The 17459-nt window shown below is 50.1% G+C and overlaps 1 protein-coding gene across 1 annotated transcript; it reads left to right on the top strand.

Annotated features, from left to right (window-relative positions):
• Positions 1–998: 998 nt before the first annotated feature.
• On the top strand, positions 999–15757 carry AKAP10 (A kinase (PRKA) anchor protein 10; the record flags this gene model as incomplete). Its single annotated transcript, XM_010161848.1, has 14 exons — positions 999–1046; positions 3437–3619; positions 3925–4479; positions 5867–5965; positions 6408–6492; positions 6893–7016; positions 7863–7999; positions 8698–8842; positions 9522–9695; positions 11751–11860; positions 12586–12668; positions 13217–13269; positions 14189–14284; positions 15323–15757. Coding segments are annotated over 14 exons (1898 nt in total), but the record flags the coding sequence as incomplete, so codon positions are not given.
• Positions 15758–17459: the final 1702 nt, after the last annotated feature.

Below are 17459 nucleotides of genomic sequence, written 5' to 3'. Positions count from 1 at the left end.
CGCAGCCCTCCAGCCTGTCTCGTTCCGGCAGCGCTGCAGCCCCCGCCGTGCAGGGCAGTTATGTAACCAGGGATCCCGGTTTCCCTTCAAAATATTTAAAGTACCTGGGTGGGAAGAGGAAGGGTGGTTATTTTGTAATCTACTCGTGTTTTGTGATGTAGATTTTGGTGGTGCCGGGTTGGGGTTTGGGGCCAGGTTTGGAACGACTCCACCACGGGTGTGCAGGAATGACCTATTTGTAGTAACAGTCCCAGCCTGGAGCAGCCGGGGAGGGTTTTGCTAGTGGATCATGTTCTTCAGCATCGCCACCGAGTTTGTTTCTCACGCCATCCCGTTTACCTATTCCTCCAGGTTCTTTGTTTTAAGCAAATCTCCTCATTCGCTTCCTTTAAAACCATTTTTTAGACTGCTTTTCCATCGCGACTCTGCTCAGCCTCCCCGTCGGATCCTCGCCGCGGGCTGGGTGGTGGTTACGCAGCGAGGATCTACCTCCAAGAGAGCCAACTCCCTGCGGCGTGTGTCCGCGACTGAGGAGTGAGGGACTGGCTCCGCGTGCGTCTCCATGGTGGGGTGTTGCGGTGCTCCTGCGGTGCCAGGGAGGGGATGTTTTGGGATGACAGGGAGCACCTGCCAGTGCCCTGCTCTTAAAACACATCCGCCCCAGTCCTCCCAGCGATTGCTGTTTGCCGAGGTGACCCGGAACGCTGACTTGCTGCAGTCCTGCAGGCAACAGGCATCTTTCTCGCCGTTAGTTTTAACCGACTCGATTCCGTGAAACTTAACTTGTGGATGATAAGGTTTTGCTTTTGAAAATGAACCAACAGCAAAGCTTTGACTGCTCGGTGTTAGATGAGCAGGCTGACCGGAGGCTGATCTGACAAAACGGTAGTTTCCCTCTGCCTTTGGTACTTGCTGATACTGGGAATTTTAGGGCCATTCACTGGTAGCTCCCTTCAGGCACCCAAACCAGCATTAACGTTTTCGTTTGTATTTTACAGTGAAAGGCAAAGAACAAGAAAAGACCACAGATGTGAAAGCAATTAAAAGTAAGATCAATATTGATTTTTGCCTGTAAATTGTCTGGTATCATCTGCCATCTTTGTTTTAACGGTTGGAGTCGTTTCCTTACAGCCGAGCGCAGCTGTGACCGGTAGATGAACAACAAAACACAACCCAGGTCTCTTTCGGGGTGTTCATGGCAGCCGGTCCTTCCTGGTCCTCTCGCCCAGCCTGCAAGCGCAGGAGGCTGTTAAGTGATGTCGGACGGGAGCTTTAATTGGAAGCGATCCGGCGGTTCTGTCACCCTGCAGCCAGCCGTGCAGTTACTCCTCCGCTCCGGCGTCTCGCTCCCGAGGCGTCTCGCTCGCCTGTAGCCGGCTTTGCCGCTGGGACGACGCGGCTCAGCTCTGTCCAGTTGGCCAGAGAGCTGCCGGTGTCTGGCTTCCGTTTGACCGACGTGGCTTGTGAGAGCCAAGAGCTGCACCTCGGGCAGAATGAGGAGCTGTTCTGATGCCGCCCCGTGTGATACGGAAGAGTTGCTGCTAAATCCATTAGGAGAGGAAAAACCCTGATGGAAAGGAGGTTTATAAACCGTGGGAAAACAAGGTTCTTTCTCCCGTCAGGTTTTATTGCAGTTCTGAAGGGGATGAGGTACCTTGTGTGAATCTGATCTGCTGCTTTCAGACCAAACCCTGTTTCTGTCCTTGTTAATGTGTGACCTGGGTACCAAGAGGAAATTAAAGGCTTTTTTCACCTTGGTCGTCTGTCTTTCAAAGCCAACATAGGAAACGGTGAGGTGCATCCCTGCAGCAGCACCCCCTGGGCGCAGCTGCGGTCTCCTGCGAGGGGCGGAAGGCGGTTGCACCCCCCTGAACAGCAGTAAAATGGATCTGAAGCTTAGGGTATCGCGCACGCTGAGCCGCTGCGGACGAGCGGCGCCACCCCACGGCCTGCGCGCCGTTAGGGTAGTGATATGGTGCTGTCTGGAGGCTTTGGAATGGGTTTGGTCCTTAGATGAAGTACAACAGTTTTTCCTCAGATATTCGTAAGACAAAGTTAAATTTGAATCTGATTCACAAAAACCTAAACCCTTCTGAGGGGTGTGGCTCTGGTTCTACACCAGTAGCCTCCAGCAGGTTTTTCCCCGTTAATGTCACCAGCTGAGCAACTGGCTGCCATCCACTGGGCTGGGAAAAAGGGTGTTTTCTGCGTTATCACTGGTATTAAATACCAAAGGCCTCGCAGGAGGCGGCAGGGAGCGTCTTGGTACCCAGCGCCGCGGCTGGAGAAACACTTTGCAATGGCTTAAAGGTTTTAACTCCTTGGAACTGGCTGCCCAGGGAGAGGGTGCAGTCTCCTTCCCTGGAGACTTTTTCCAAAGCCCGTGGACTTGTTCCTGTGTGATCTGCTCTGGGGGATCCTGCTCTGGCAGGGGGGTTGGACTAGATGATCTCTAGAGGTCCCTTCCAACCCCGTCCACGCTGTGAATCCGTACCGTTGCTCCTAAGGTATCCGTTACCGTGACGTGCACCTGTGAAAGGGTCCGCTTGTGTCGTAGCATTGTGGATAAAAACAGCGTTGGGCAGCAGGACGGTGATCCCGCCTGAGCTGCCGCCCCGGGAAGGACGTTGCTGGGGAGTAGCGTGGAGGCCGCGTGGCGTCTGAGAGGCTGTAGGAGTCGGAGGTGCACGGTGTCCTTGCGTGACCTCCTGAGCAGATGCAGTTTCCTGAGGCCTTTTGGAACTGTCTGTTTGTTTCAGCTTTGTCATCAATTAACAATTAGTTGGTGCTTTTTCAGTGGCAGGGTTTTGTGGGAGGAAGTTCTTCTCTTTGTACTCAAATAGCCAGCTGTGTTCTAAAACTGCTACGGGAGGTTAAGGTTTATAACCTGGGTTTCATCAGAGATTTCCTTATTGATTTTTTTTTTTTTCTCTTAAAACCAGAGACAAAGAAAATATTTTTAAAAGATACTCTCATTAAAACTCTGAGGGCTTTGTAGTTCAGGATCTTGTAACCCATTTTAGCCCCCGAAAAGGTGCAGAAGTGGATTGGCAAGAACGCTGCAGCCACACTAAATTGCTGACAAGTATGCAGGTGTTGGGGTGGCGGTTGTCAAGGAAGCAGGAAGACTCAGGAATAGTATTTAGTGTGTAAACCTACACCTGACATCTTCATTAGCTACTGACTAAGGAAAATACAGGTGGGTGGGTACCGCTCACCTGTTGGAAGTGAGTTTACTCTTGCTGTAATAGACCGTGTTTCCTTCTGTGGCCTGTTCCCAGACCCTCCGTGGAAGGTGATGCAGCAGTACAACGAGGTTTTTGATGAGACTGACTCCTGCAAACCCTCTGGCCTATCTCGGGGTGCTTAGCATGGGGTGCCGCTTAGAAGAGGCGTTGGGATCCTTGGTTTTTAATCATTCCTGTCTTGATTCCAGCTCCAGTACCAGTACATTCCCCTCAGAGAAGCACTAGGAATCACGCCTTGCTGGAGGCTGCAGGACCAAGCCATGTGGCAATTAACGCCATCTCTGCCAACATGGACTCTTTCTCCAGCAGTCGGACGGCTGCCCTTAAGAAGCAGCCGAGTCACATGGAAGCTGCTCATTTTGGAGACTTAGGTAAGCCTTCGTCAGCCCGACAGTCATGTCAACGCTACTTCTTAGTCCGTGTATGTTACTGCTGTGCTCCCCGTGCTTTGCTTCAGGCGAGTGGATGGTTTAAAACGCTTGCACCGTCGTGTCTGTGGTGCCACAGAAGGGTTTTGAGGGGGGGGCGGTACATTTGTTAAAGGAGGTTCCTTTACTTTGTGTAACACGGCTGTGGTGGAATTGCCTCCTCCACAGCTGCAGTGCAGGATGTTTTTGTATCCAATACCTTTGCCCGTAGTGCAATACGGAGTCATTCCCTTGATGTTTTTCTTCAGGCAGATCGTGTCTGAATTATCAGGCTCAAGAGACCAAATCAAGCCTTTCAAAGACCCTTGAACAAGTTCTGCAGGACAGTGTAGCCCTCCCTTATTTTATCCAGTTTATGGAACTACGGAGAATGGAACACTTGGTTAAGTTTTGGTTAGAGGCTGAAAGCTTCCACTCCACAACGTGGTCCCGTATAAGAGCACACAGCCTGAACACAGTTAAGCAGAGTTCGTTGGCAGAGCCGGTGTCACCCTCCAAGCAGCAGGACATGGCATCGTCCCCTCCGACGGGATTGCTTGAGGAGAGACTGGAGGATTCAAGCACAGCCCGTCTGCTCAGGGCCAAGCCACTGGCTTCGGACAGGAGTGACAGAACTAGCAACAGCCAGAACCACGTGCTCTCAGGTCAGGAGAGTGATAATCCGGGTGTTCTTGGCCTAAGAAAGTCCGAGACGGGCACCCATTCTGTTCCGGCGGATCAGCAAGAATCTTCCAAGCTTCCAGTATCCCATAGAAACAGCCCCTCCTCTGCACTAAGAGACTTGTCAGGAAAACTGATGAAAAGTAAGTGCCGCGCGTTCCCTTTCTTTACGGCGGTGGGGCGAGGGGGGACGAGCTGCCGCCGCTCCCGTTGCGCGGCGAGCTGCCTCGCTTTCCACGGGTCGTCGGTCAACGTGGTGCGGCGTTGGGAGGAGGGAGCTGATTTTGTATAAGCTACTGGTCACTCTGAGCTCTGTATCGTTTCCCTCTGGTTGTTTAAAAATAAATGTGCTGCTGAAGAGACTTCAAAATCACGATGTACTCTAATTTAAAGCTTAGCTTACTCCTGGTCCTGCATGTGTAATCTTAAGAAACGAAGATGAACGTTGCAATGTCCTGTTCCCTCACCTGCCCCATCCCAACTTTAAAAGAATTGCAGAAAATTTGGATGATGGGGCTGAGAATTGCTAAGTAACTTTCCACAAAGGTAACTATCCCGTGTCCTGTAAAATAAGTAACGGTTACCCGCAGAGATTTCTGTGTGGAACCTGCAGTTTCCTTCTTGGATTTATTTGACAGAGTTCCTCCCCTTGTAGCTGGTTTGTTCTCGTTTGGGTTCCACCTCCTCAGAGGCTACTGGAAGTAAGGACGAGATTAAAATACTCTACGTTTGGTAGTAAGCTACATGCCCAGCAACCCCTCTCTCCGCATCTCCTCAGTCCTCCCTCACTTGTGCAGGTCTGCAGGCAGAAAGGAAGTGCCCCTTTCTTCACACCGGTTCCTTCTGTTTGCTCACCTGTTTCCTGGTGTTGCTCCCCTTCCCATGCAGTTACCTCTCACGTACCTCCGCAGTACGTAACCTCAGTGCAGAGTAGCTTAACGAAACGCAGTGATTCTTTGCTCGTGGACAGCACCTCTGCTTCCTGGTGTCCGCAGGGAGTTTGAAAGCACTGGGTCCTTTCTGAAAAGTCTGGAGTACAGTGGGTTTTTTGGCTTGCAGACCAGTGTTCCTGCTCTCAAAAGACAAGTAACGTGTACGTCTTGTTCCAAGGCATCCCGCTTTGAGATGCTTCTCTTCCTCCTTAATCCATTTGTAATGTAATGTAATCCATCTGTAATGTAATTCTCTCTCTGCCGGGAGAACTAGAAGCGGGGAGCTTGGCTGCAGCTCTTCCCAGAAAGGCACAGCGCCTGGGACAAGGCGTGCCGCTGAGGAGGAGGGCATTGTCTTGGCCGGTGGTAGGGGATTCGGCGCTACGTTGCGTTTTTCCGTCTCCCGGGGCCTCTTGGGCCCTGGCTGGAGAGAACGCGCTCCCTGTAGCTCGGTGGTCGCAGAGTGTGGAGCGGCGGGCTGGGAGCTTTGTGGGGAGGTAACCGGGTACTCGCCTTTCTGAGGAGCTGGTGTTTGTTACTCCTTGTTTTAGACCCACGCCAAGGAATGCAAAGTCTGATTCTGTGTTTTTCCTTGCAGGTATAGAACGGGATGCAGTTAGTACTTTTACCAAATATATTTCTCCAGATGCTGCTAAACCAATACCTATCACCGAAGCAATGAGAAATGACATCGTTGGTAAGGACCTGTACTGCCTGCGCGTTTCAGAGCTTCCTCCTTCCCGTAAAACTCTGCCTTCAGTGCCACATGCACTCCTAGTTCCTTTGTGAATTTTAGAGTCGGTTGTAAAAGGATGGTAAATCACACCATAAGCATCAGTGGGTCTGACCTTTCGGTGGTGCTGTGCAATATCCCCTGAAAAACTTGCAGAAACTTTGCTTACATTAGTGAAACGATTCCTGGTGGCTATGGGGGGAATCCAGGTTCGAGTGCCCAGTTGGATGTTTTCGCCATCCTATGATTCACCCGCCTGCGGTACTTCAGCAGCTCTTCTTGCCCCATCAGATCCCACCAGTTCTGGTGGGTTTGAACTGCTGGATCCCATTAGCTGGTCGTCACTCCTGTCTTTCAGCCCCATCAGCCAAAGCCATGCTAACCTGTACCCCGTCTTTCTTTGCAGCAAAGATCTGTGGGGAAGATGGCCAGGTGGATCCCAACTGTTTCGTTACAGCCCAGTCAATAGTGTTTAATGCAATGGAGCAAGAGTAAGTTGGTTGGACGCTTTGGCTTCTTGTGTCTGTTGTCCTTCTGCACGAGCTGGTTCCATTGAAAAGCTCTAGGGAGGTTTAACCATATCATCGCTTTTTTGTGCCGTCTCGTGTTTGAACCCTGCCCTCCTCCTCCAGACCCGTTTGGTCCTTTGCTGAAGCTGCGTGCGCGAGCTGTTCATAGAATCACTGGGTTGGAAAAGACCTTAGAGATCATCCAGTCCAACCGAGCTGTTGTTACAGTCTCGTCTCACTTGCAGACCGGCACCGTTTCCTGCTTGTTTTGCTCTTGTCCATCTAGAAGTGGAAGGCGTGTGGGGCAAGAACTGATTGGGTCAGAGGGTGCCGGGGGTGCCGTTGGCCCGTAATAACCGATTGTTGTTCTGTCTGTGTGCAGGCACTTTAGTGAATTTTTGCGCAGTCACCATTTCTGTAAATACCAGATCGAGGTGCTGACTAGCGGGACTGTTTATCTGGCTGACATACTGTTCTGTGAATCAGCCCTGTTCTATTTCTCTGAGGTGAGTTTGGGGTTTTTCTTTCTCTCAGTGGTGAAAGCTGTTCATCCCCTGACGGCTCTGGTGTCACCTCACACGTAACCAGAAAGAGGAGGGGTATCCTTTTCCGGGAGAAAACGCAGCAGAGGTTTCCTGCCCACGTGTAGAGCTATGTCAGGTGTTCAGCCTGTAACACTGTATTGCAGAATGAGCATCCACGTGTCTCTTCTCCGAATCCCGAGTGCTTTCCAGTGTCTCTTTGCCTTGTAGTAGCTTTGGCACAGTCACCTTAACCGTGCCAAAGGGAGCAGTGACTCGGGAAGCCTTACGCGATCCTCCAGCCGACAGGTCACTAGCTTTACGCAGAGAGGGTACCCGACTGGAACGTGGTGGGTTGCACGTGCCCTTTTGCACTTGCAGGGACCTGTACCCATAGGGAATCATCTGTTAGTGGTGAGATCCTTGTCCTGATAGGCTGACGAGCCAGCGCAGCTTGAGAGAGCAGGCTGGGAAGCTGAGACAGCGCGCTGAGCTCAGCGTAAGCCCAGCGTAGCGTGAAAATAGCGTTTCCTCTGTCTTTCGTCTGCTAGAACTGTGTGGCTCTTTGGAAATAAAGTGTGAGAATTGGGACAGAAGAGGCATGTCACAAGTTCCTTTTTTATTGAAACAAACTAAATCTGGCTGCAGCACTGTGAGAATGCAGAATATTTATATGCCCTGAGGACAATTTTGCATTGTTAATGCTTGGACTGTGTTTCTTCTTTTAAATGGGAAGGAGCAGGTTTGTCTGTACCTATTAAAAGTTTCTTGTTAAAACTTCTTTAATCTCCTTCTTTTTTTTTTTTTTGTTTTGTTTTTAATTCATTCCAGTACATGGAAAAGGAAGACGCAGTTAACGTCTTGCAGTTCTGGTTGGCAGCCGATAACTTCCAGTCTCAACTTGCTGCCAAAAAAGGCCAGTATGATGGGCAAGAAGCACAGAACGATGCCATGATTTTATATGACAAGTGAGGGACTTCAATAATTACTTGTTTCTGGAGCTTGTAAGGTTGGGATGCTGTTACCTGTTTCGAGTAGGCTGTAGGATCTGGCATCGCATCGTAAAAGCTGAATAGTACTTGTTCTTCATATTTTAAGACTTTCCTTTTTTTAGGAAGTGCCCGGATCCCTTTTAATGTCAGACTTTCCTCTCAGTAGTGTAACATTTTTCCTTTATTTGGCGCTTCACCTTAGCGATAACCCAGCTGGAAGATGGATATAAAACTGCTTCCAGAAAAAGTTTGTTCTTAACCTAAAGTGAGACTCATTGCCAGAAGCTTGTTGAGTTATTACCCTGGTGGGAAGTAATACGATTCACTCTTTGATCAGTCATCCCCCTGCTTCATCCACAGACTCTGATGCTTCAGGGTTCTGGGTGTTCCCTGCTTCCCCTCTACCGAGCTGTGTGTGCGGATCTGCTCAGCAGCAGTCCCACGATGCTCTGGCTGTTACCTGTCCCTTCAGCGCGAGGCTTTATCAGAAATACTCCTGTGCACGCGGGGATTTTCCCCCTGTGCTTGGTGAGGATCAGTTGTGTGTACATTTTTGAAGCCAGGACCATGTGGCGGCTGCAGTGAATGGCCTTCGGTGGGAAGGGTGGGCACTCACCTCCTCTGGAGTTTTGCAAATCCTTTTGTGCTGTCTTCTTCCCCCGCCCGTGCTGCAGGTACTTCTCCCTTCAAGCCACGCATCCCCTGGGGTTCGATGACTCGGTGAGGTTAGAGATTGAATCCAACATCTGCAGGGAGGGGGGTCCTCTCCCTAACTGTTTCACCACTCCCTTACGGCAGGCGTGGACTACCATGGAGACGGTGAGATACCGGCGTCGGAACGGTTTGGACAGTTAAAAGATGATGTGGGGGTGCTGCAGCCTGTCGAGTGTCCCCTTGAGCACCCCTGGCTTGTCCTGCTTTACGGACTTCCTCTTTACTTGGATAATGCAGCAGCTTTAGCTAAATTGGCTAGACTCTTGCTTGATTTGGAGAGATGCCACCCACTGCTTTCTGTTAATTCTCTGTGCAATGTGTGTCTTGGGTGACTGTTGCATTTTAATGGAAGCAACAGAATTTCCTCCCATGAATTGCCAGTATCTTTAGAAATTTTTCCTTCCTGCTAGTAACAGTTGTTTGCAAATCTAATACCAGAGGTGTGTGACTGTGGGATACTGGGATACTAGGGATTAGTGATGCGATTCTGGAGCTGCTGCGGATTTTTGAACAACACAGCAGAATAACTGTTGGGTTGTCAGGCTTTCTAGAGGGGAAAAAAAGCCCTAGACTTCAGTTCCAGTTACTGGAGGATTTGGTTAATCTGGTTTTTATTCACTTTGCAGTAGGATCCGAGTTTCAAGCAATGCAGTTGCTAATCCGGAATAGTTCCGCGTGTGGACATTTGCGTATTGTCTGCGCGGGGACGGAGATGTTTGTGTCCCTTCCGCTCTTGTGCGGACCAGCCTTGGTTAAAGAGGACTCGTTCTTCTCTCTCTCTCAGGTTTTTCTACCTGGTTTCTTGTCCAGCAACCTTTACTACAAATACTTGAATGATCTCATCCATTCAGTACGAGGAGATGAATTTCCCGGAGGGAATATTGCACTGAGTATTCACGGCGCCGGTAGCTCTCCCGATAGCGACTCCGTCGGGGGCCAGGATGGCTCTGCCACCCAGGTACGCGTCGCGGGGTTTGATCCTCTTACGGGAGGTGCCGGAATTGCTTTTCTGTGTCAAAGCTCCTACGCTCTAAGGGAACGTCTTGAATTTGAAGCTTCCCATTCCCCCTAACGTCGAAGCCTGCGTCGCGTTAGGACGGGTCCGGCTCGCCTGCCGCGAAGGCCCCGCGGTGTCGGTGCGGAAGGGTGCCTGGCGTGTCTGCTGTACCCAAATCCTGTGCTGCTTTTAGCTCTTCGCATCGGAGTTGCGTTTTTGTGAAGCTGCTTGTGGTCCCTGCATGCTCGTTCGTAGTGCCACAACGTTTCAGAAGGCTTTTCACTGGAAATAACCTGCTTTTAGTCAATACCATAACTATAACTTGAGGAAGAAACTGACTCTGTGAATATGCTACAGAATTTAGAATAAATATGCGAGTTTTGTGCGCTCAGTTCTGTCAAGGCGCCAGATTTCTGCCCCGAGGGGTCCACTCGGTTTTGGGGTGTCAGACACATACCTACTCGCGCTCAGAGCGGTGGCAGCACCTCATCGGGGTGGTCTCGGCCGACTTTGCCCTCCTGTCACCCTCAGGCTAGCTGGTGTGCTGCCTGGTAGGGAACAGCCGGACTCCTGCCCTTTCCCAGAGGGAGCTCTGGCGCTTTACTGATGCTTGGGGCTGGGGGACGATGCCCGCGCTCTGTTTGTGTGCAGGTGTGATGTGAGGCTGGGCACGAGGGAAGCCCGTTGCTGGGTAGGGGATTCTGCTAACTCGTTGGCGCGATTAGAGCTACGTGGCTGCTTCTTCACTGTCCTGCGTGGACATGGAACGTGACCGGGCTCCCTTGGCCCCTTTGCCCTCCCAGCGTCCTTGAGAAACGTCCGCCGCGTGTTTGCTTTGCACGGGGCCCTGGCTCCGGGCCAGCACCCTTCTGTTTGCTTGCCTTCACGGTGCCGCTTTCCGAGAGCCGTGTTCCTCTGCGGACCCAGCCTGGGAAACGGGCAGTGGAGCTGGCTACGCTCCGAGACCACCCCCACGATGTCAGGTGTGTTTTTAACCAAGAGGTGTCTATTCCAAAAATTCCAGCTTTGCGTGGAAAGAGGAGAGGACGAGCAGCTCCTGGCTTGTCTGTAACCGGGTCAGCTCGCAAAGCGCAAGCCCAGCAGAGAGCAGGAAGGCTGAGCTAGAGCTGCTTCTGCTGAGTTGCTGTTACTGAACGCTGCAGTGCTACCGCGGGTTTTCCACCCGGTGTCTACCCCGGCATCGGTGATGTGCTGTGTTTTCAAGCAACATGAAGCTATGCTACCTGCTTTTGTAATATTCTCAAACCTCCTAATTTGTGAGGAGGATCGATTTCCTCCCCCAGTTGCAAAGTGGGGAATTAAATCTGGGTTCTGACCGTCTTGAAATACCCTGATAGTCTGAGCAGGAGAAGCTGCTGGGAATCTGCTTGGGCAAGTTAGGAATGCATTGCTGCATTTTGTGGTGAGCCTTCCTGCTTATCTGAGTAGGAGAATCTCGGCTCTCTGCATATTTTTGCATAAAGAGCAGCAGGAAAGGTCTTTGGGAGGCAGCTGCAATCCATGTTTCCACCCTGTGTTAAGGTGCCAGTAAGTCGCGGGGCACTTGTGCTCTCCCTGCTGTTGCCGTAACGTTTCCTTTGCTTTTTTCATAATCCTACATAAATACTCCAGGCCAAAAAGATAAATGTTTGTTCTCGGCGTATGGGGGAAGCACAGGGTGTTTGGGAATCGCTCACCAAGTGCGTGAGGGGGATGAGTGAAGCTTTTGAGGTAGCTCAGTGTGATGTGCTGGCAAACAGGCTGCATGGGCGCACGGATAGCGCGCGGCCAATGGCTCTGACGCGTACGTACGCTGACCCCTACTTTTGACGTAACCTTACCGTCCTCTGCTCAAACCCAGTGTCCTACTGTGTTAGTTCATCGCTGCGTGGGTGCTCTCTAACTCTTTTATGCTTGCTTAGAGACTGTACGGAGGTTGATCTAAGTGTAAAAGCTGTGTTAAGAAGCTGTTAGTTGTCTGCATCGGGCACTAATACCTAGAATTTTTATTTGTAGTCCAATGTCAAAAAGGCTAATGTTAAAATCCTGAAAAATTTTGATGAAGCAATAATTGTAGATGCTGCAAGTCTGGACCCAGAATCTTTGTATCAACGAACGTACGCAGGGTAAGGCTCATTCAGTCTATCCCGTTCTTTGTGTTTCACCCGTTTCACTTTTGCCGTGTCCCTCCCGCGTTACGAGCACGCGCGAACACCCGACGATGCGGTCGTGGTGCGACTGGGTATTGGGCAGTGGATTTCTCTCGGTGGCGTGACCCAAGACCAGTGTCACGGCGAGTGTGTCTGACCAGTGTCAGCGTAGAGCACCTGCTCCGCCGCCTGCTGACGCCGTGTGACCGAGTCGTCGCAGCGTTTGCCTGCGTCTGGGCTCTGCAAGAGTCTTTCAGATGCAGTCTGAACGCAGATATGGGAGAAAAGCAGGAGATTTTTCCCAGCATATCCATTTTAGGTGGAAAAGGTGGTAATTAGTGAAATCATAGAATCATAGAATGGTTTGGGTTGGAAGGGACCTTAAAGATCATATAGTTCCAACCCCCCTGCCATGGGCAGGGACACCTTCCACCAGACCAGGTTGCTCCAAGCTTCATCCAGCCTGGCCTTGAAGACATCCAGGGATGGGGCAGCCACAGCTTCTCTGGGCAACCTGTTCCAGTGCCTCCCCACCCTCTCTGTGAAGAATTTCTTCCTGATATCTAATCTAAACCTCTAAATGCCATTCTTCTGACCCCAGAGTCTTCTTCGTGGCTGTTTTGTTTTCCTGACTGATAACGTTCCACAGTGCCAACGCTCTCTTGGTAACTGTCTGGTTCTTTTACTCCTCCTCTCCTCAGGAAGATGACGTTTGGACGAGTCAGTGACTTGGGACAGTTTATCCGAGAATCTGAACCTGAGCCCGATGTCAAAAAATCAAAAGGTTTGCTTTCCTCTTTCTCTCCATGGCTGTAAACGTCTGCAGATTTTTTTACTGCAGTCAAGATAAGCAAGGTTCTTGACTCCTGCCAGATCTGTTTGAAGCCAGAGATGCACAAGGCAAAGGTTTTGTCTTGTACCAAAGCAAAACCCATCTCTGGCCCAGTCTCCTAGCCAAACCGCTTTTTGGGTGCAGCTGGACTCCTGGGGGCACGAGCAGCCTGTGGGCATTGAAGCTGTCGAGGGGAACTGGCAGGGATGAAAGCTGCTAGCAGCTGAGCGGGTGGTCAGACCTTCAAGGGGTTGGTCTGGAGATGACAAAGAACTTCAGCTCTCCTGGTTCGGGATCTGCTGTTAACGGTGCTTGTCAGCTCTGGGGAAGAGGAGTGGCTGGGGCTCAGTCTGAGCGTCCATGGCTCCCTGTGATGCCTTGTCTTTCCACTCCTCTCTCTTCTCTAACACCAGCAGGGCAGGCCCTCGGATGGAAGGAGTTAGTTTTTGTCCCACAGAGCTTGCTACTGTACCTCACTTGCTGTTTTTTCTCCCAACTAGGGTCCATGTTTTCCCAAGCAATGAAGAAATGGGTTCAAGGAAACACAGATGAGGTGTGTCCTCTTTTATGTTGTCCCTGTGACTTATCTGACAGTGTAGATTAGGGAAATGAAGTATTGAGGTTCTTAATCCTGGTTGTTCTCCGAGTGTCCTTCTGATGCCCCAGCCAGAGCTGGCAGACTCTCTGCTACAAGCACGTGAATCGCACTCTCGTGTGAAACTATCAGATTTTTGTCAGTGCTTCACCTAATGCAGCGGTTAACTGTGCGGGCAGGCAGGGTTTTCCTCACGGTGGTGCTACCCGATACATCCTCAAGTAGGCGGGGAGATGCTGCTGTTCTTTGGGTTGTTCTAACTGCAAAGTGACCGCTGTACAGGGGTGACAGGCTGCGTTTTTCCCCCTCGGAGGGGCCTGGGCGAGTCCCCAGTGGATAAGAGTAAAAACTTCGCTGGCTCTTTTGGAAGTCGCATCAAGCCGTAAACATTGACGCTGGTTGAAGTTAACACTGTACCTGGGGAAACCAGTGCGTTTCCCTCATGGGAGGATGCGTTTACTACAGGTCATAGAATCATAGTATCACAGAACGATTTGGGTGGGAAGGGACCTTAAAGCCCACCCAGTCCCACCCCCTGCCATGGGCAGGGACACCTTCCACTAGACCAGGTTGCTCCAAGCCTCATCCAGCCTGGCCTTGGACACTTCCAGGGATGGGGCATCCACAGCTTCTCTGGGCAACCTGTCCCAGTGCTCCCCACCCTCTCCGGGAAGAATTCCTTCCTGATGTCCAATCTCAATCTCCCTCTTTCCATTTAAATCCTGTTACCCCTTGTCCTGTCACTACAGGCCCTTGTAAAGGTCACTGAGTTGTGGAGGTGGATGGGGCTGAGCATGTGAATTATGCAGAGAGGGAGGTGGGTTTATTTTAAGAACTTGAAGCTATCTGTGTTTTGGGATGTGTTTCTCTCCGGCAGGCTCAAGAAGAGATGGCGTGGAGGATAGCAAAGATGATAGTCAATGACGTGATGCAGCAGGCACAGTGTGAACAGCCTTCGGAGAAGGTTACGAAGGTAAGGGGGTGGAAAGGCTGCCTGTCTCCGTCTGACTTGAGCCAGGCTGCGGGGGGAGCGGAGCCTTCCTGCTGCATCTGAAACCCGTGCTGGTAGATGTCCAAGCTAGCGTAGCATGAGGAGAATAAGCCACGGTTGGAAGTGTTTCGGCCCACGCATGATGCAGGAATTCCTCAGCAGGCACCTGCAGCAGACACCTGCAGTGACACCTCCCATGCAAGCATTAGAATGGCCTGTGTTGGGTCGGAGTACTTGCTGCCTTGCGCGTTAAAAGGGTGACCCGTGGTGAGGATCCATACTGTAATTCCTTACGTGGCTTCACACTTGCTGTTCCAGCTTAAGGAGCGCTCGGTCTGCCTCAAGCGGCAGTAGAACCCCACAGCTGGGAAGTCCCTTGTTATGCGGCACTGCGTCTGAAGCAGACGGGGTAGCCCCATCCCTGGTAGTGGTTTAGTGTGACTGTTGCTGCACGTGTTCCCTGTTTGAAAAACCCCAGTTCTGCCGCAAGGGTTCGATTTTGTGAAATAGTGGCGACAGCAGTCGGTCCCAGCTTAATACCTGGTACGTCTGGCTTTCAGGCATCTGACTTTTTAAGAATTAACAGGCACTACTTTTAATTTTTAAGGTAACCGCGGCCAAAGCCCAGTTGTTAGACCGAACGGGTGGATCCACAGTTTCACTGTGGGACTGTTTTCCTTTTCCTAGAGCCGTTGTATTTAATGACTTGTACAATGATTTCACGTAATAGCTTGGCTGCAAATGATACAGTTCAGTCTGGCTAGATGAAAAGGTCACTCAGCACAATATTTAGAAATACCAAGTGGCTGCAGATGCTCTGGATTCGGTTGAGCAAGTATGGCTGCAGGAATCACAAGGTTGAGTGCGTCGTGGGGTTAGTTTGGGGTGTGTTTTTTCTCTCCCAAACTCCTAAGCGTACCTGGCTTCGACATTTTTAAACACTAAATGTCTTTCTGTTGAGCCATCACCTTGCATGTGTCAGGGTAAAATGAACTCTTAACCCTGTTTTTCCTTTTCCAGCTATGATTTTTAGAAATGCCAGAACAGGAAATCTGGTTTTCCGCTTTGAGAATGAGTGAACTTTCCCTTTTGGTGGATTCTTTAACACAGCCAATAAAAACAAAGCACTGTTACTCCAACCGCCGAAATCTCCCTCGTTTATAGGAAGAATTCAAAAGAAGCAATCCCGTACCTCCACTGTAGAGCGTGAATAAACACTTTTTCCCGTTGTATGTGGTGTTCACAATAATGATGGTTTTTAAAGAGGTGAAGATGTGGTTTATGAACGTGTCGCTGAGAAACCGTGACCGACTTCACAACTACTCGACCCTGTCTCAAAATGACTTTTAAGCAAAATACCTGGAACGGGACACAAGCCACATCAGAGGGGAAGGTTTTGCTGTAGTTTCTAGTTCTACTACTTGTAATTTTTAAACACGATTGGAAAGGCCGTGGGGCACGTCCCCGGCGTTGGCCACTGGAGAAGTGAACCTGAAACGGTGAATTCATTGGCAGTGAATGACCTAAAAAGTTTTAAGTTTTATTTTTCCTTACTTGAAATAGATGCGTATTCAGCTGTAAGATAAGTGTACTTCACTTCGTAACTGCATTAACTTCAGGGGCAGCGCAGAACGCTCAGGAGCGAAGCCCGGACAGCGTAACTCTTCCTTGTCGAGCTCATCCAAACCCCTGCTCCCAACACAGGGCAGACTGGAAAGCCAGCCTTGCCCTTGCGCAGCCCTCTGCTCCCGAGCCACGGCTCCCGTTGCAGCCCATGTTTGGAGGAGATCGTACCTTGTAGACCACTCCCTTCTCTTTCCTCTCCATCCCATGAGCAAGGAAAAAGTAATTGCTGCCATTCTCCATAGCTTTGTTGTCCTCCAACCAACGTCCTATCTAATTCCAGATGTTTGGTTGACACAGAAGAATAATTTTTAATGACCTCTGGCCTTCTCCCTGGCATTATCGACACTCACAAACCCTTATTTAAGTAAAAAAAGCCACTGTGTTACACAGCACCTCTAGTTTTTTCCCAGTTGTCGTGGTTTACCCCCAGCCAGCAATTGATTTTTTTTTTGGCAGGGTATCCCAGGTACTCAGTGTGTCACCGTCATGTTATCACTGCATTTTTAGCACACAACACTTCTGTTTTGGGTTTTTTACTTTTCTGATTGCTTTTTTTTCCTCAAACTTGTACTAAAAAAAAAAAAATCACTTTGCAAAGAACTTAAATCATCTCCAATGCTCAGAATATGTTGATTGACTAGCAAGTGTTACTCTGTTGCAATATTCAATTGTATAGAGACACACTATTGTCTACAAGAAAGCAAAAAAGGCTGTGTATAGGTTTTTGGTACTATGTACCACCTCTTATTTCTCTCATGCCCAAGTATTCATGTACTTAAAACATACTATATTTAATTGTGTTTTGATTTAAAATATATAAATATTAAAATTTGTGTCAATTTTCTGTTTCGATGGGATTTGACTTTACAGGGGGTGGTTTGTTTGGTTAAATGTGAGTCTTGGGGGGTTTACAGAAGGAAACAACCCCCTCAACAGTTTGTCCTTGGTGCATTTGCACACATTTTTTAGTATTTAATGGATGATGTTAATGACAGCATGAAGAAATAAGGGTAATATCTGTCTAAATGCTAAGTGAGACCGTGTTTTGATCACAGACTGTGTCAGAAGTTGAGCTAGGAAGCAGTACTGAGCTACGCACCCACGAAGCTGCCTCTTTGGAGGAGAGCTGAACCTCTCACCGCTTTTGCATGCGACACATGCTCGGTTTTCCACTTTGCCAGCATCCAAACGAACCAGCTGAGTGTGGTCAGGGATTACAGGCTGCAGGTTTGGGCACAAATAACCATTTGGGCTGCATTTCCTTCAGCTGCTGCGCTGCCTGGGGTGAAGGTGGCTAGATGGAGTGTGTGAGGCTCAGCAGCAAATACCTGTAGTGCTGCGGTTCCTGGAGGCTGATAAGAAAAATATCCGTCAAAAAAAAGGGAGAGATCCCTGCCGGGGCTGCACCTTGTTCACAGGGCCTCTCCCTGCTCTTGGAGGGGGCTGCTGCGGACCAGCCGAGCGCCTGCATGGGGCAACATCTCAAAGCTGCGTCCTTGAACAGTGGCCCAAGGGCAAAGCCAACCTTGGT

Source organism: Eurypyga helias, unplaced genomic scaffold, assembly GCF_000690775.1.
Source record: "Eurypyga helias isolate BGI_N326 unplaced genomic scaffold, ASM69077v1 scaffold38220, whole genome shotgun sequence".
Taxonomy (NCBI): Eukaryota; Metazoa; Chordata; class Aves; order Eurypygiformes; family Eurypygidae; genus Eurypyga; species Eurypyga helias.
The sequence above is the reverse complement of the archived record's forward strand: the minus strand, read 5'-3'. Positions and strand labels throughout refer to the sequence as shown.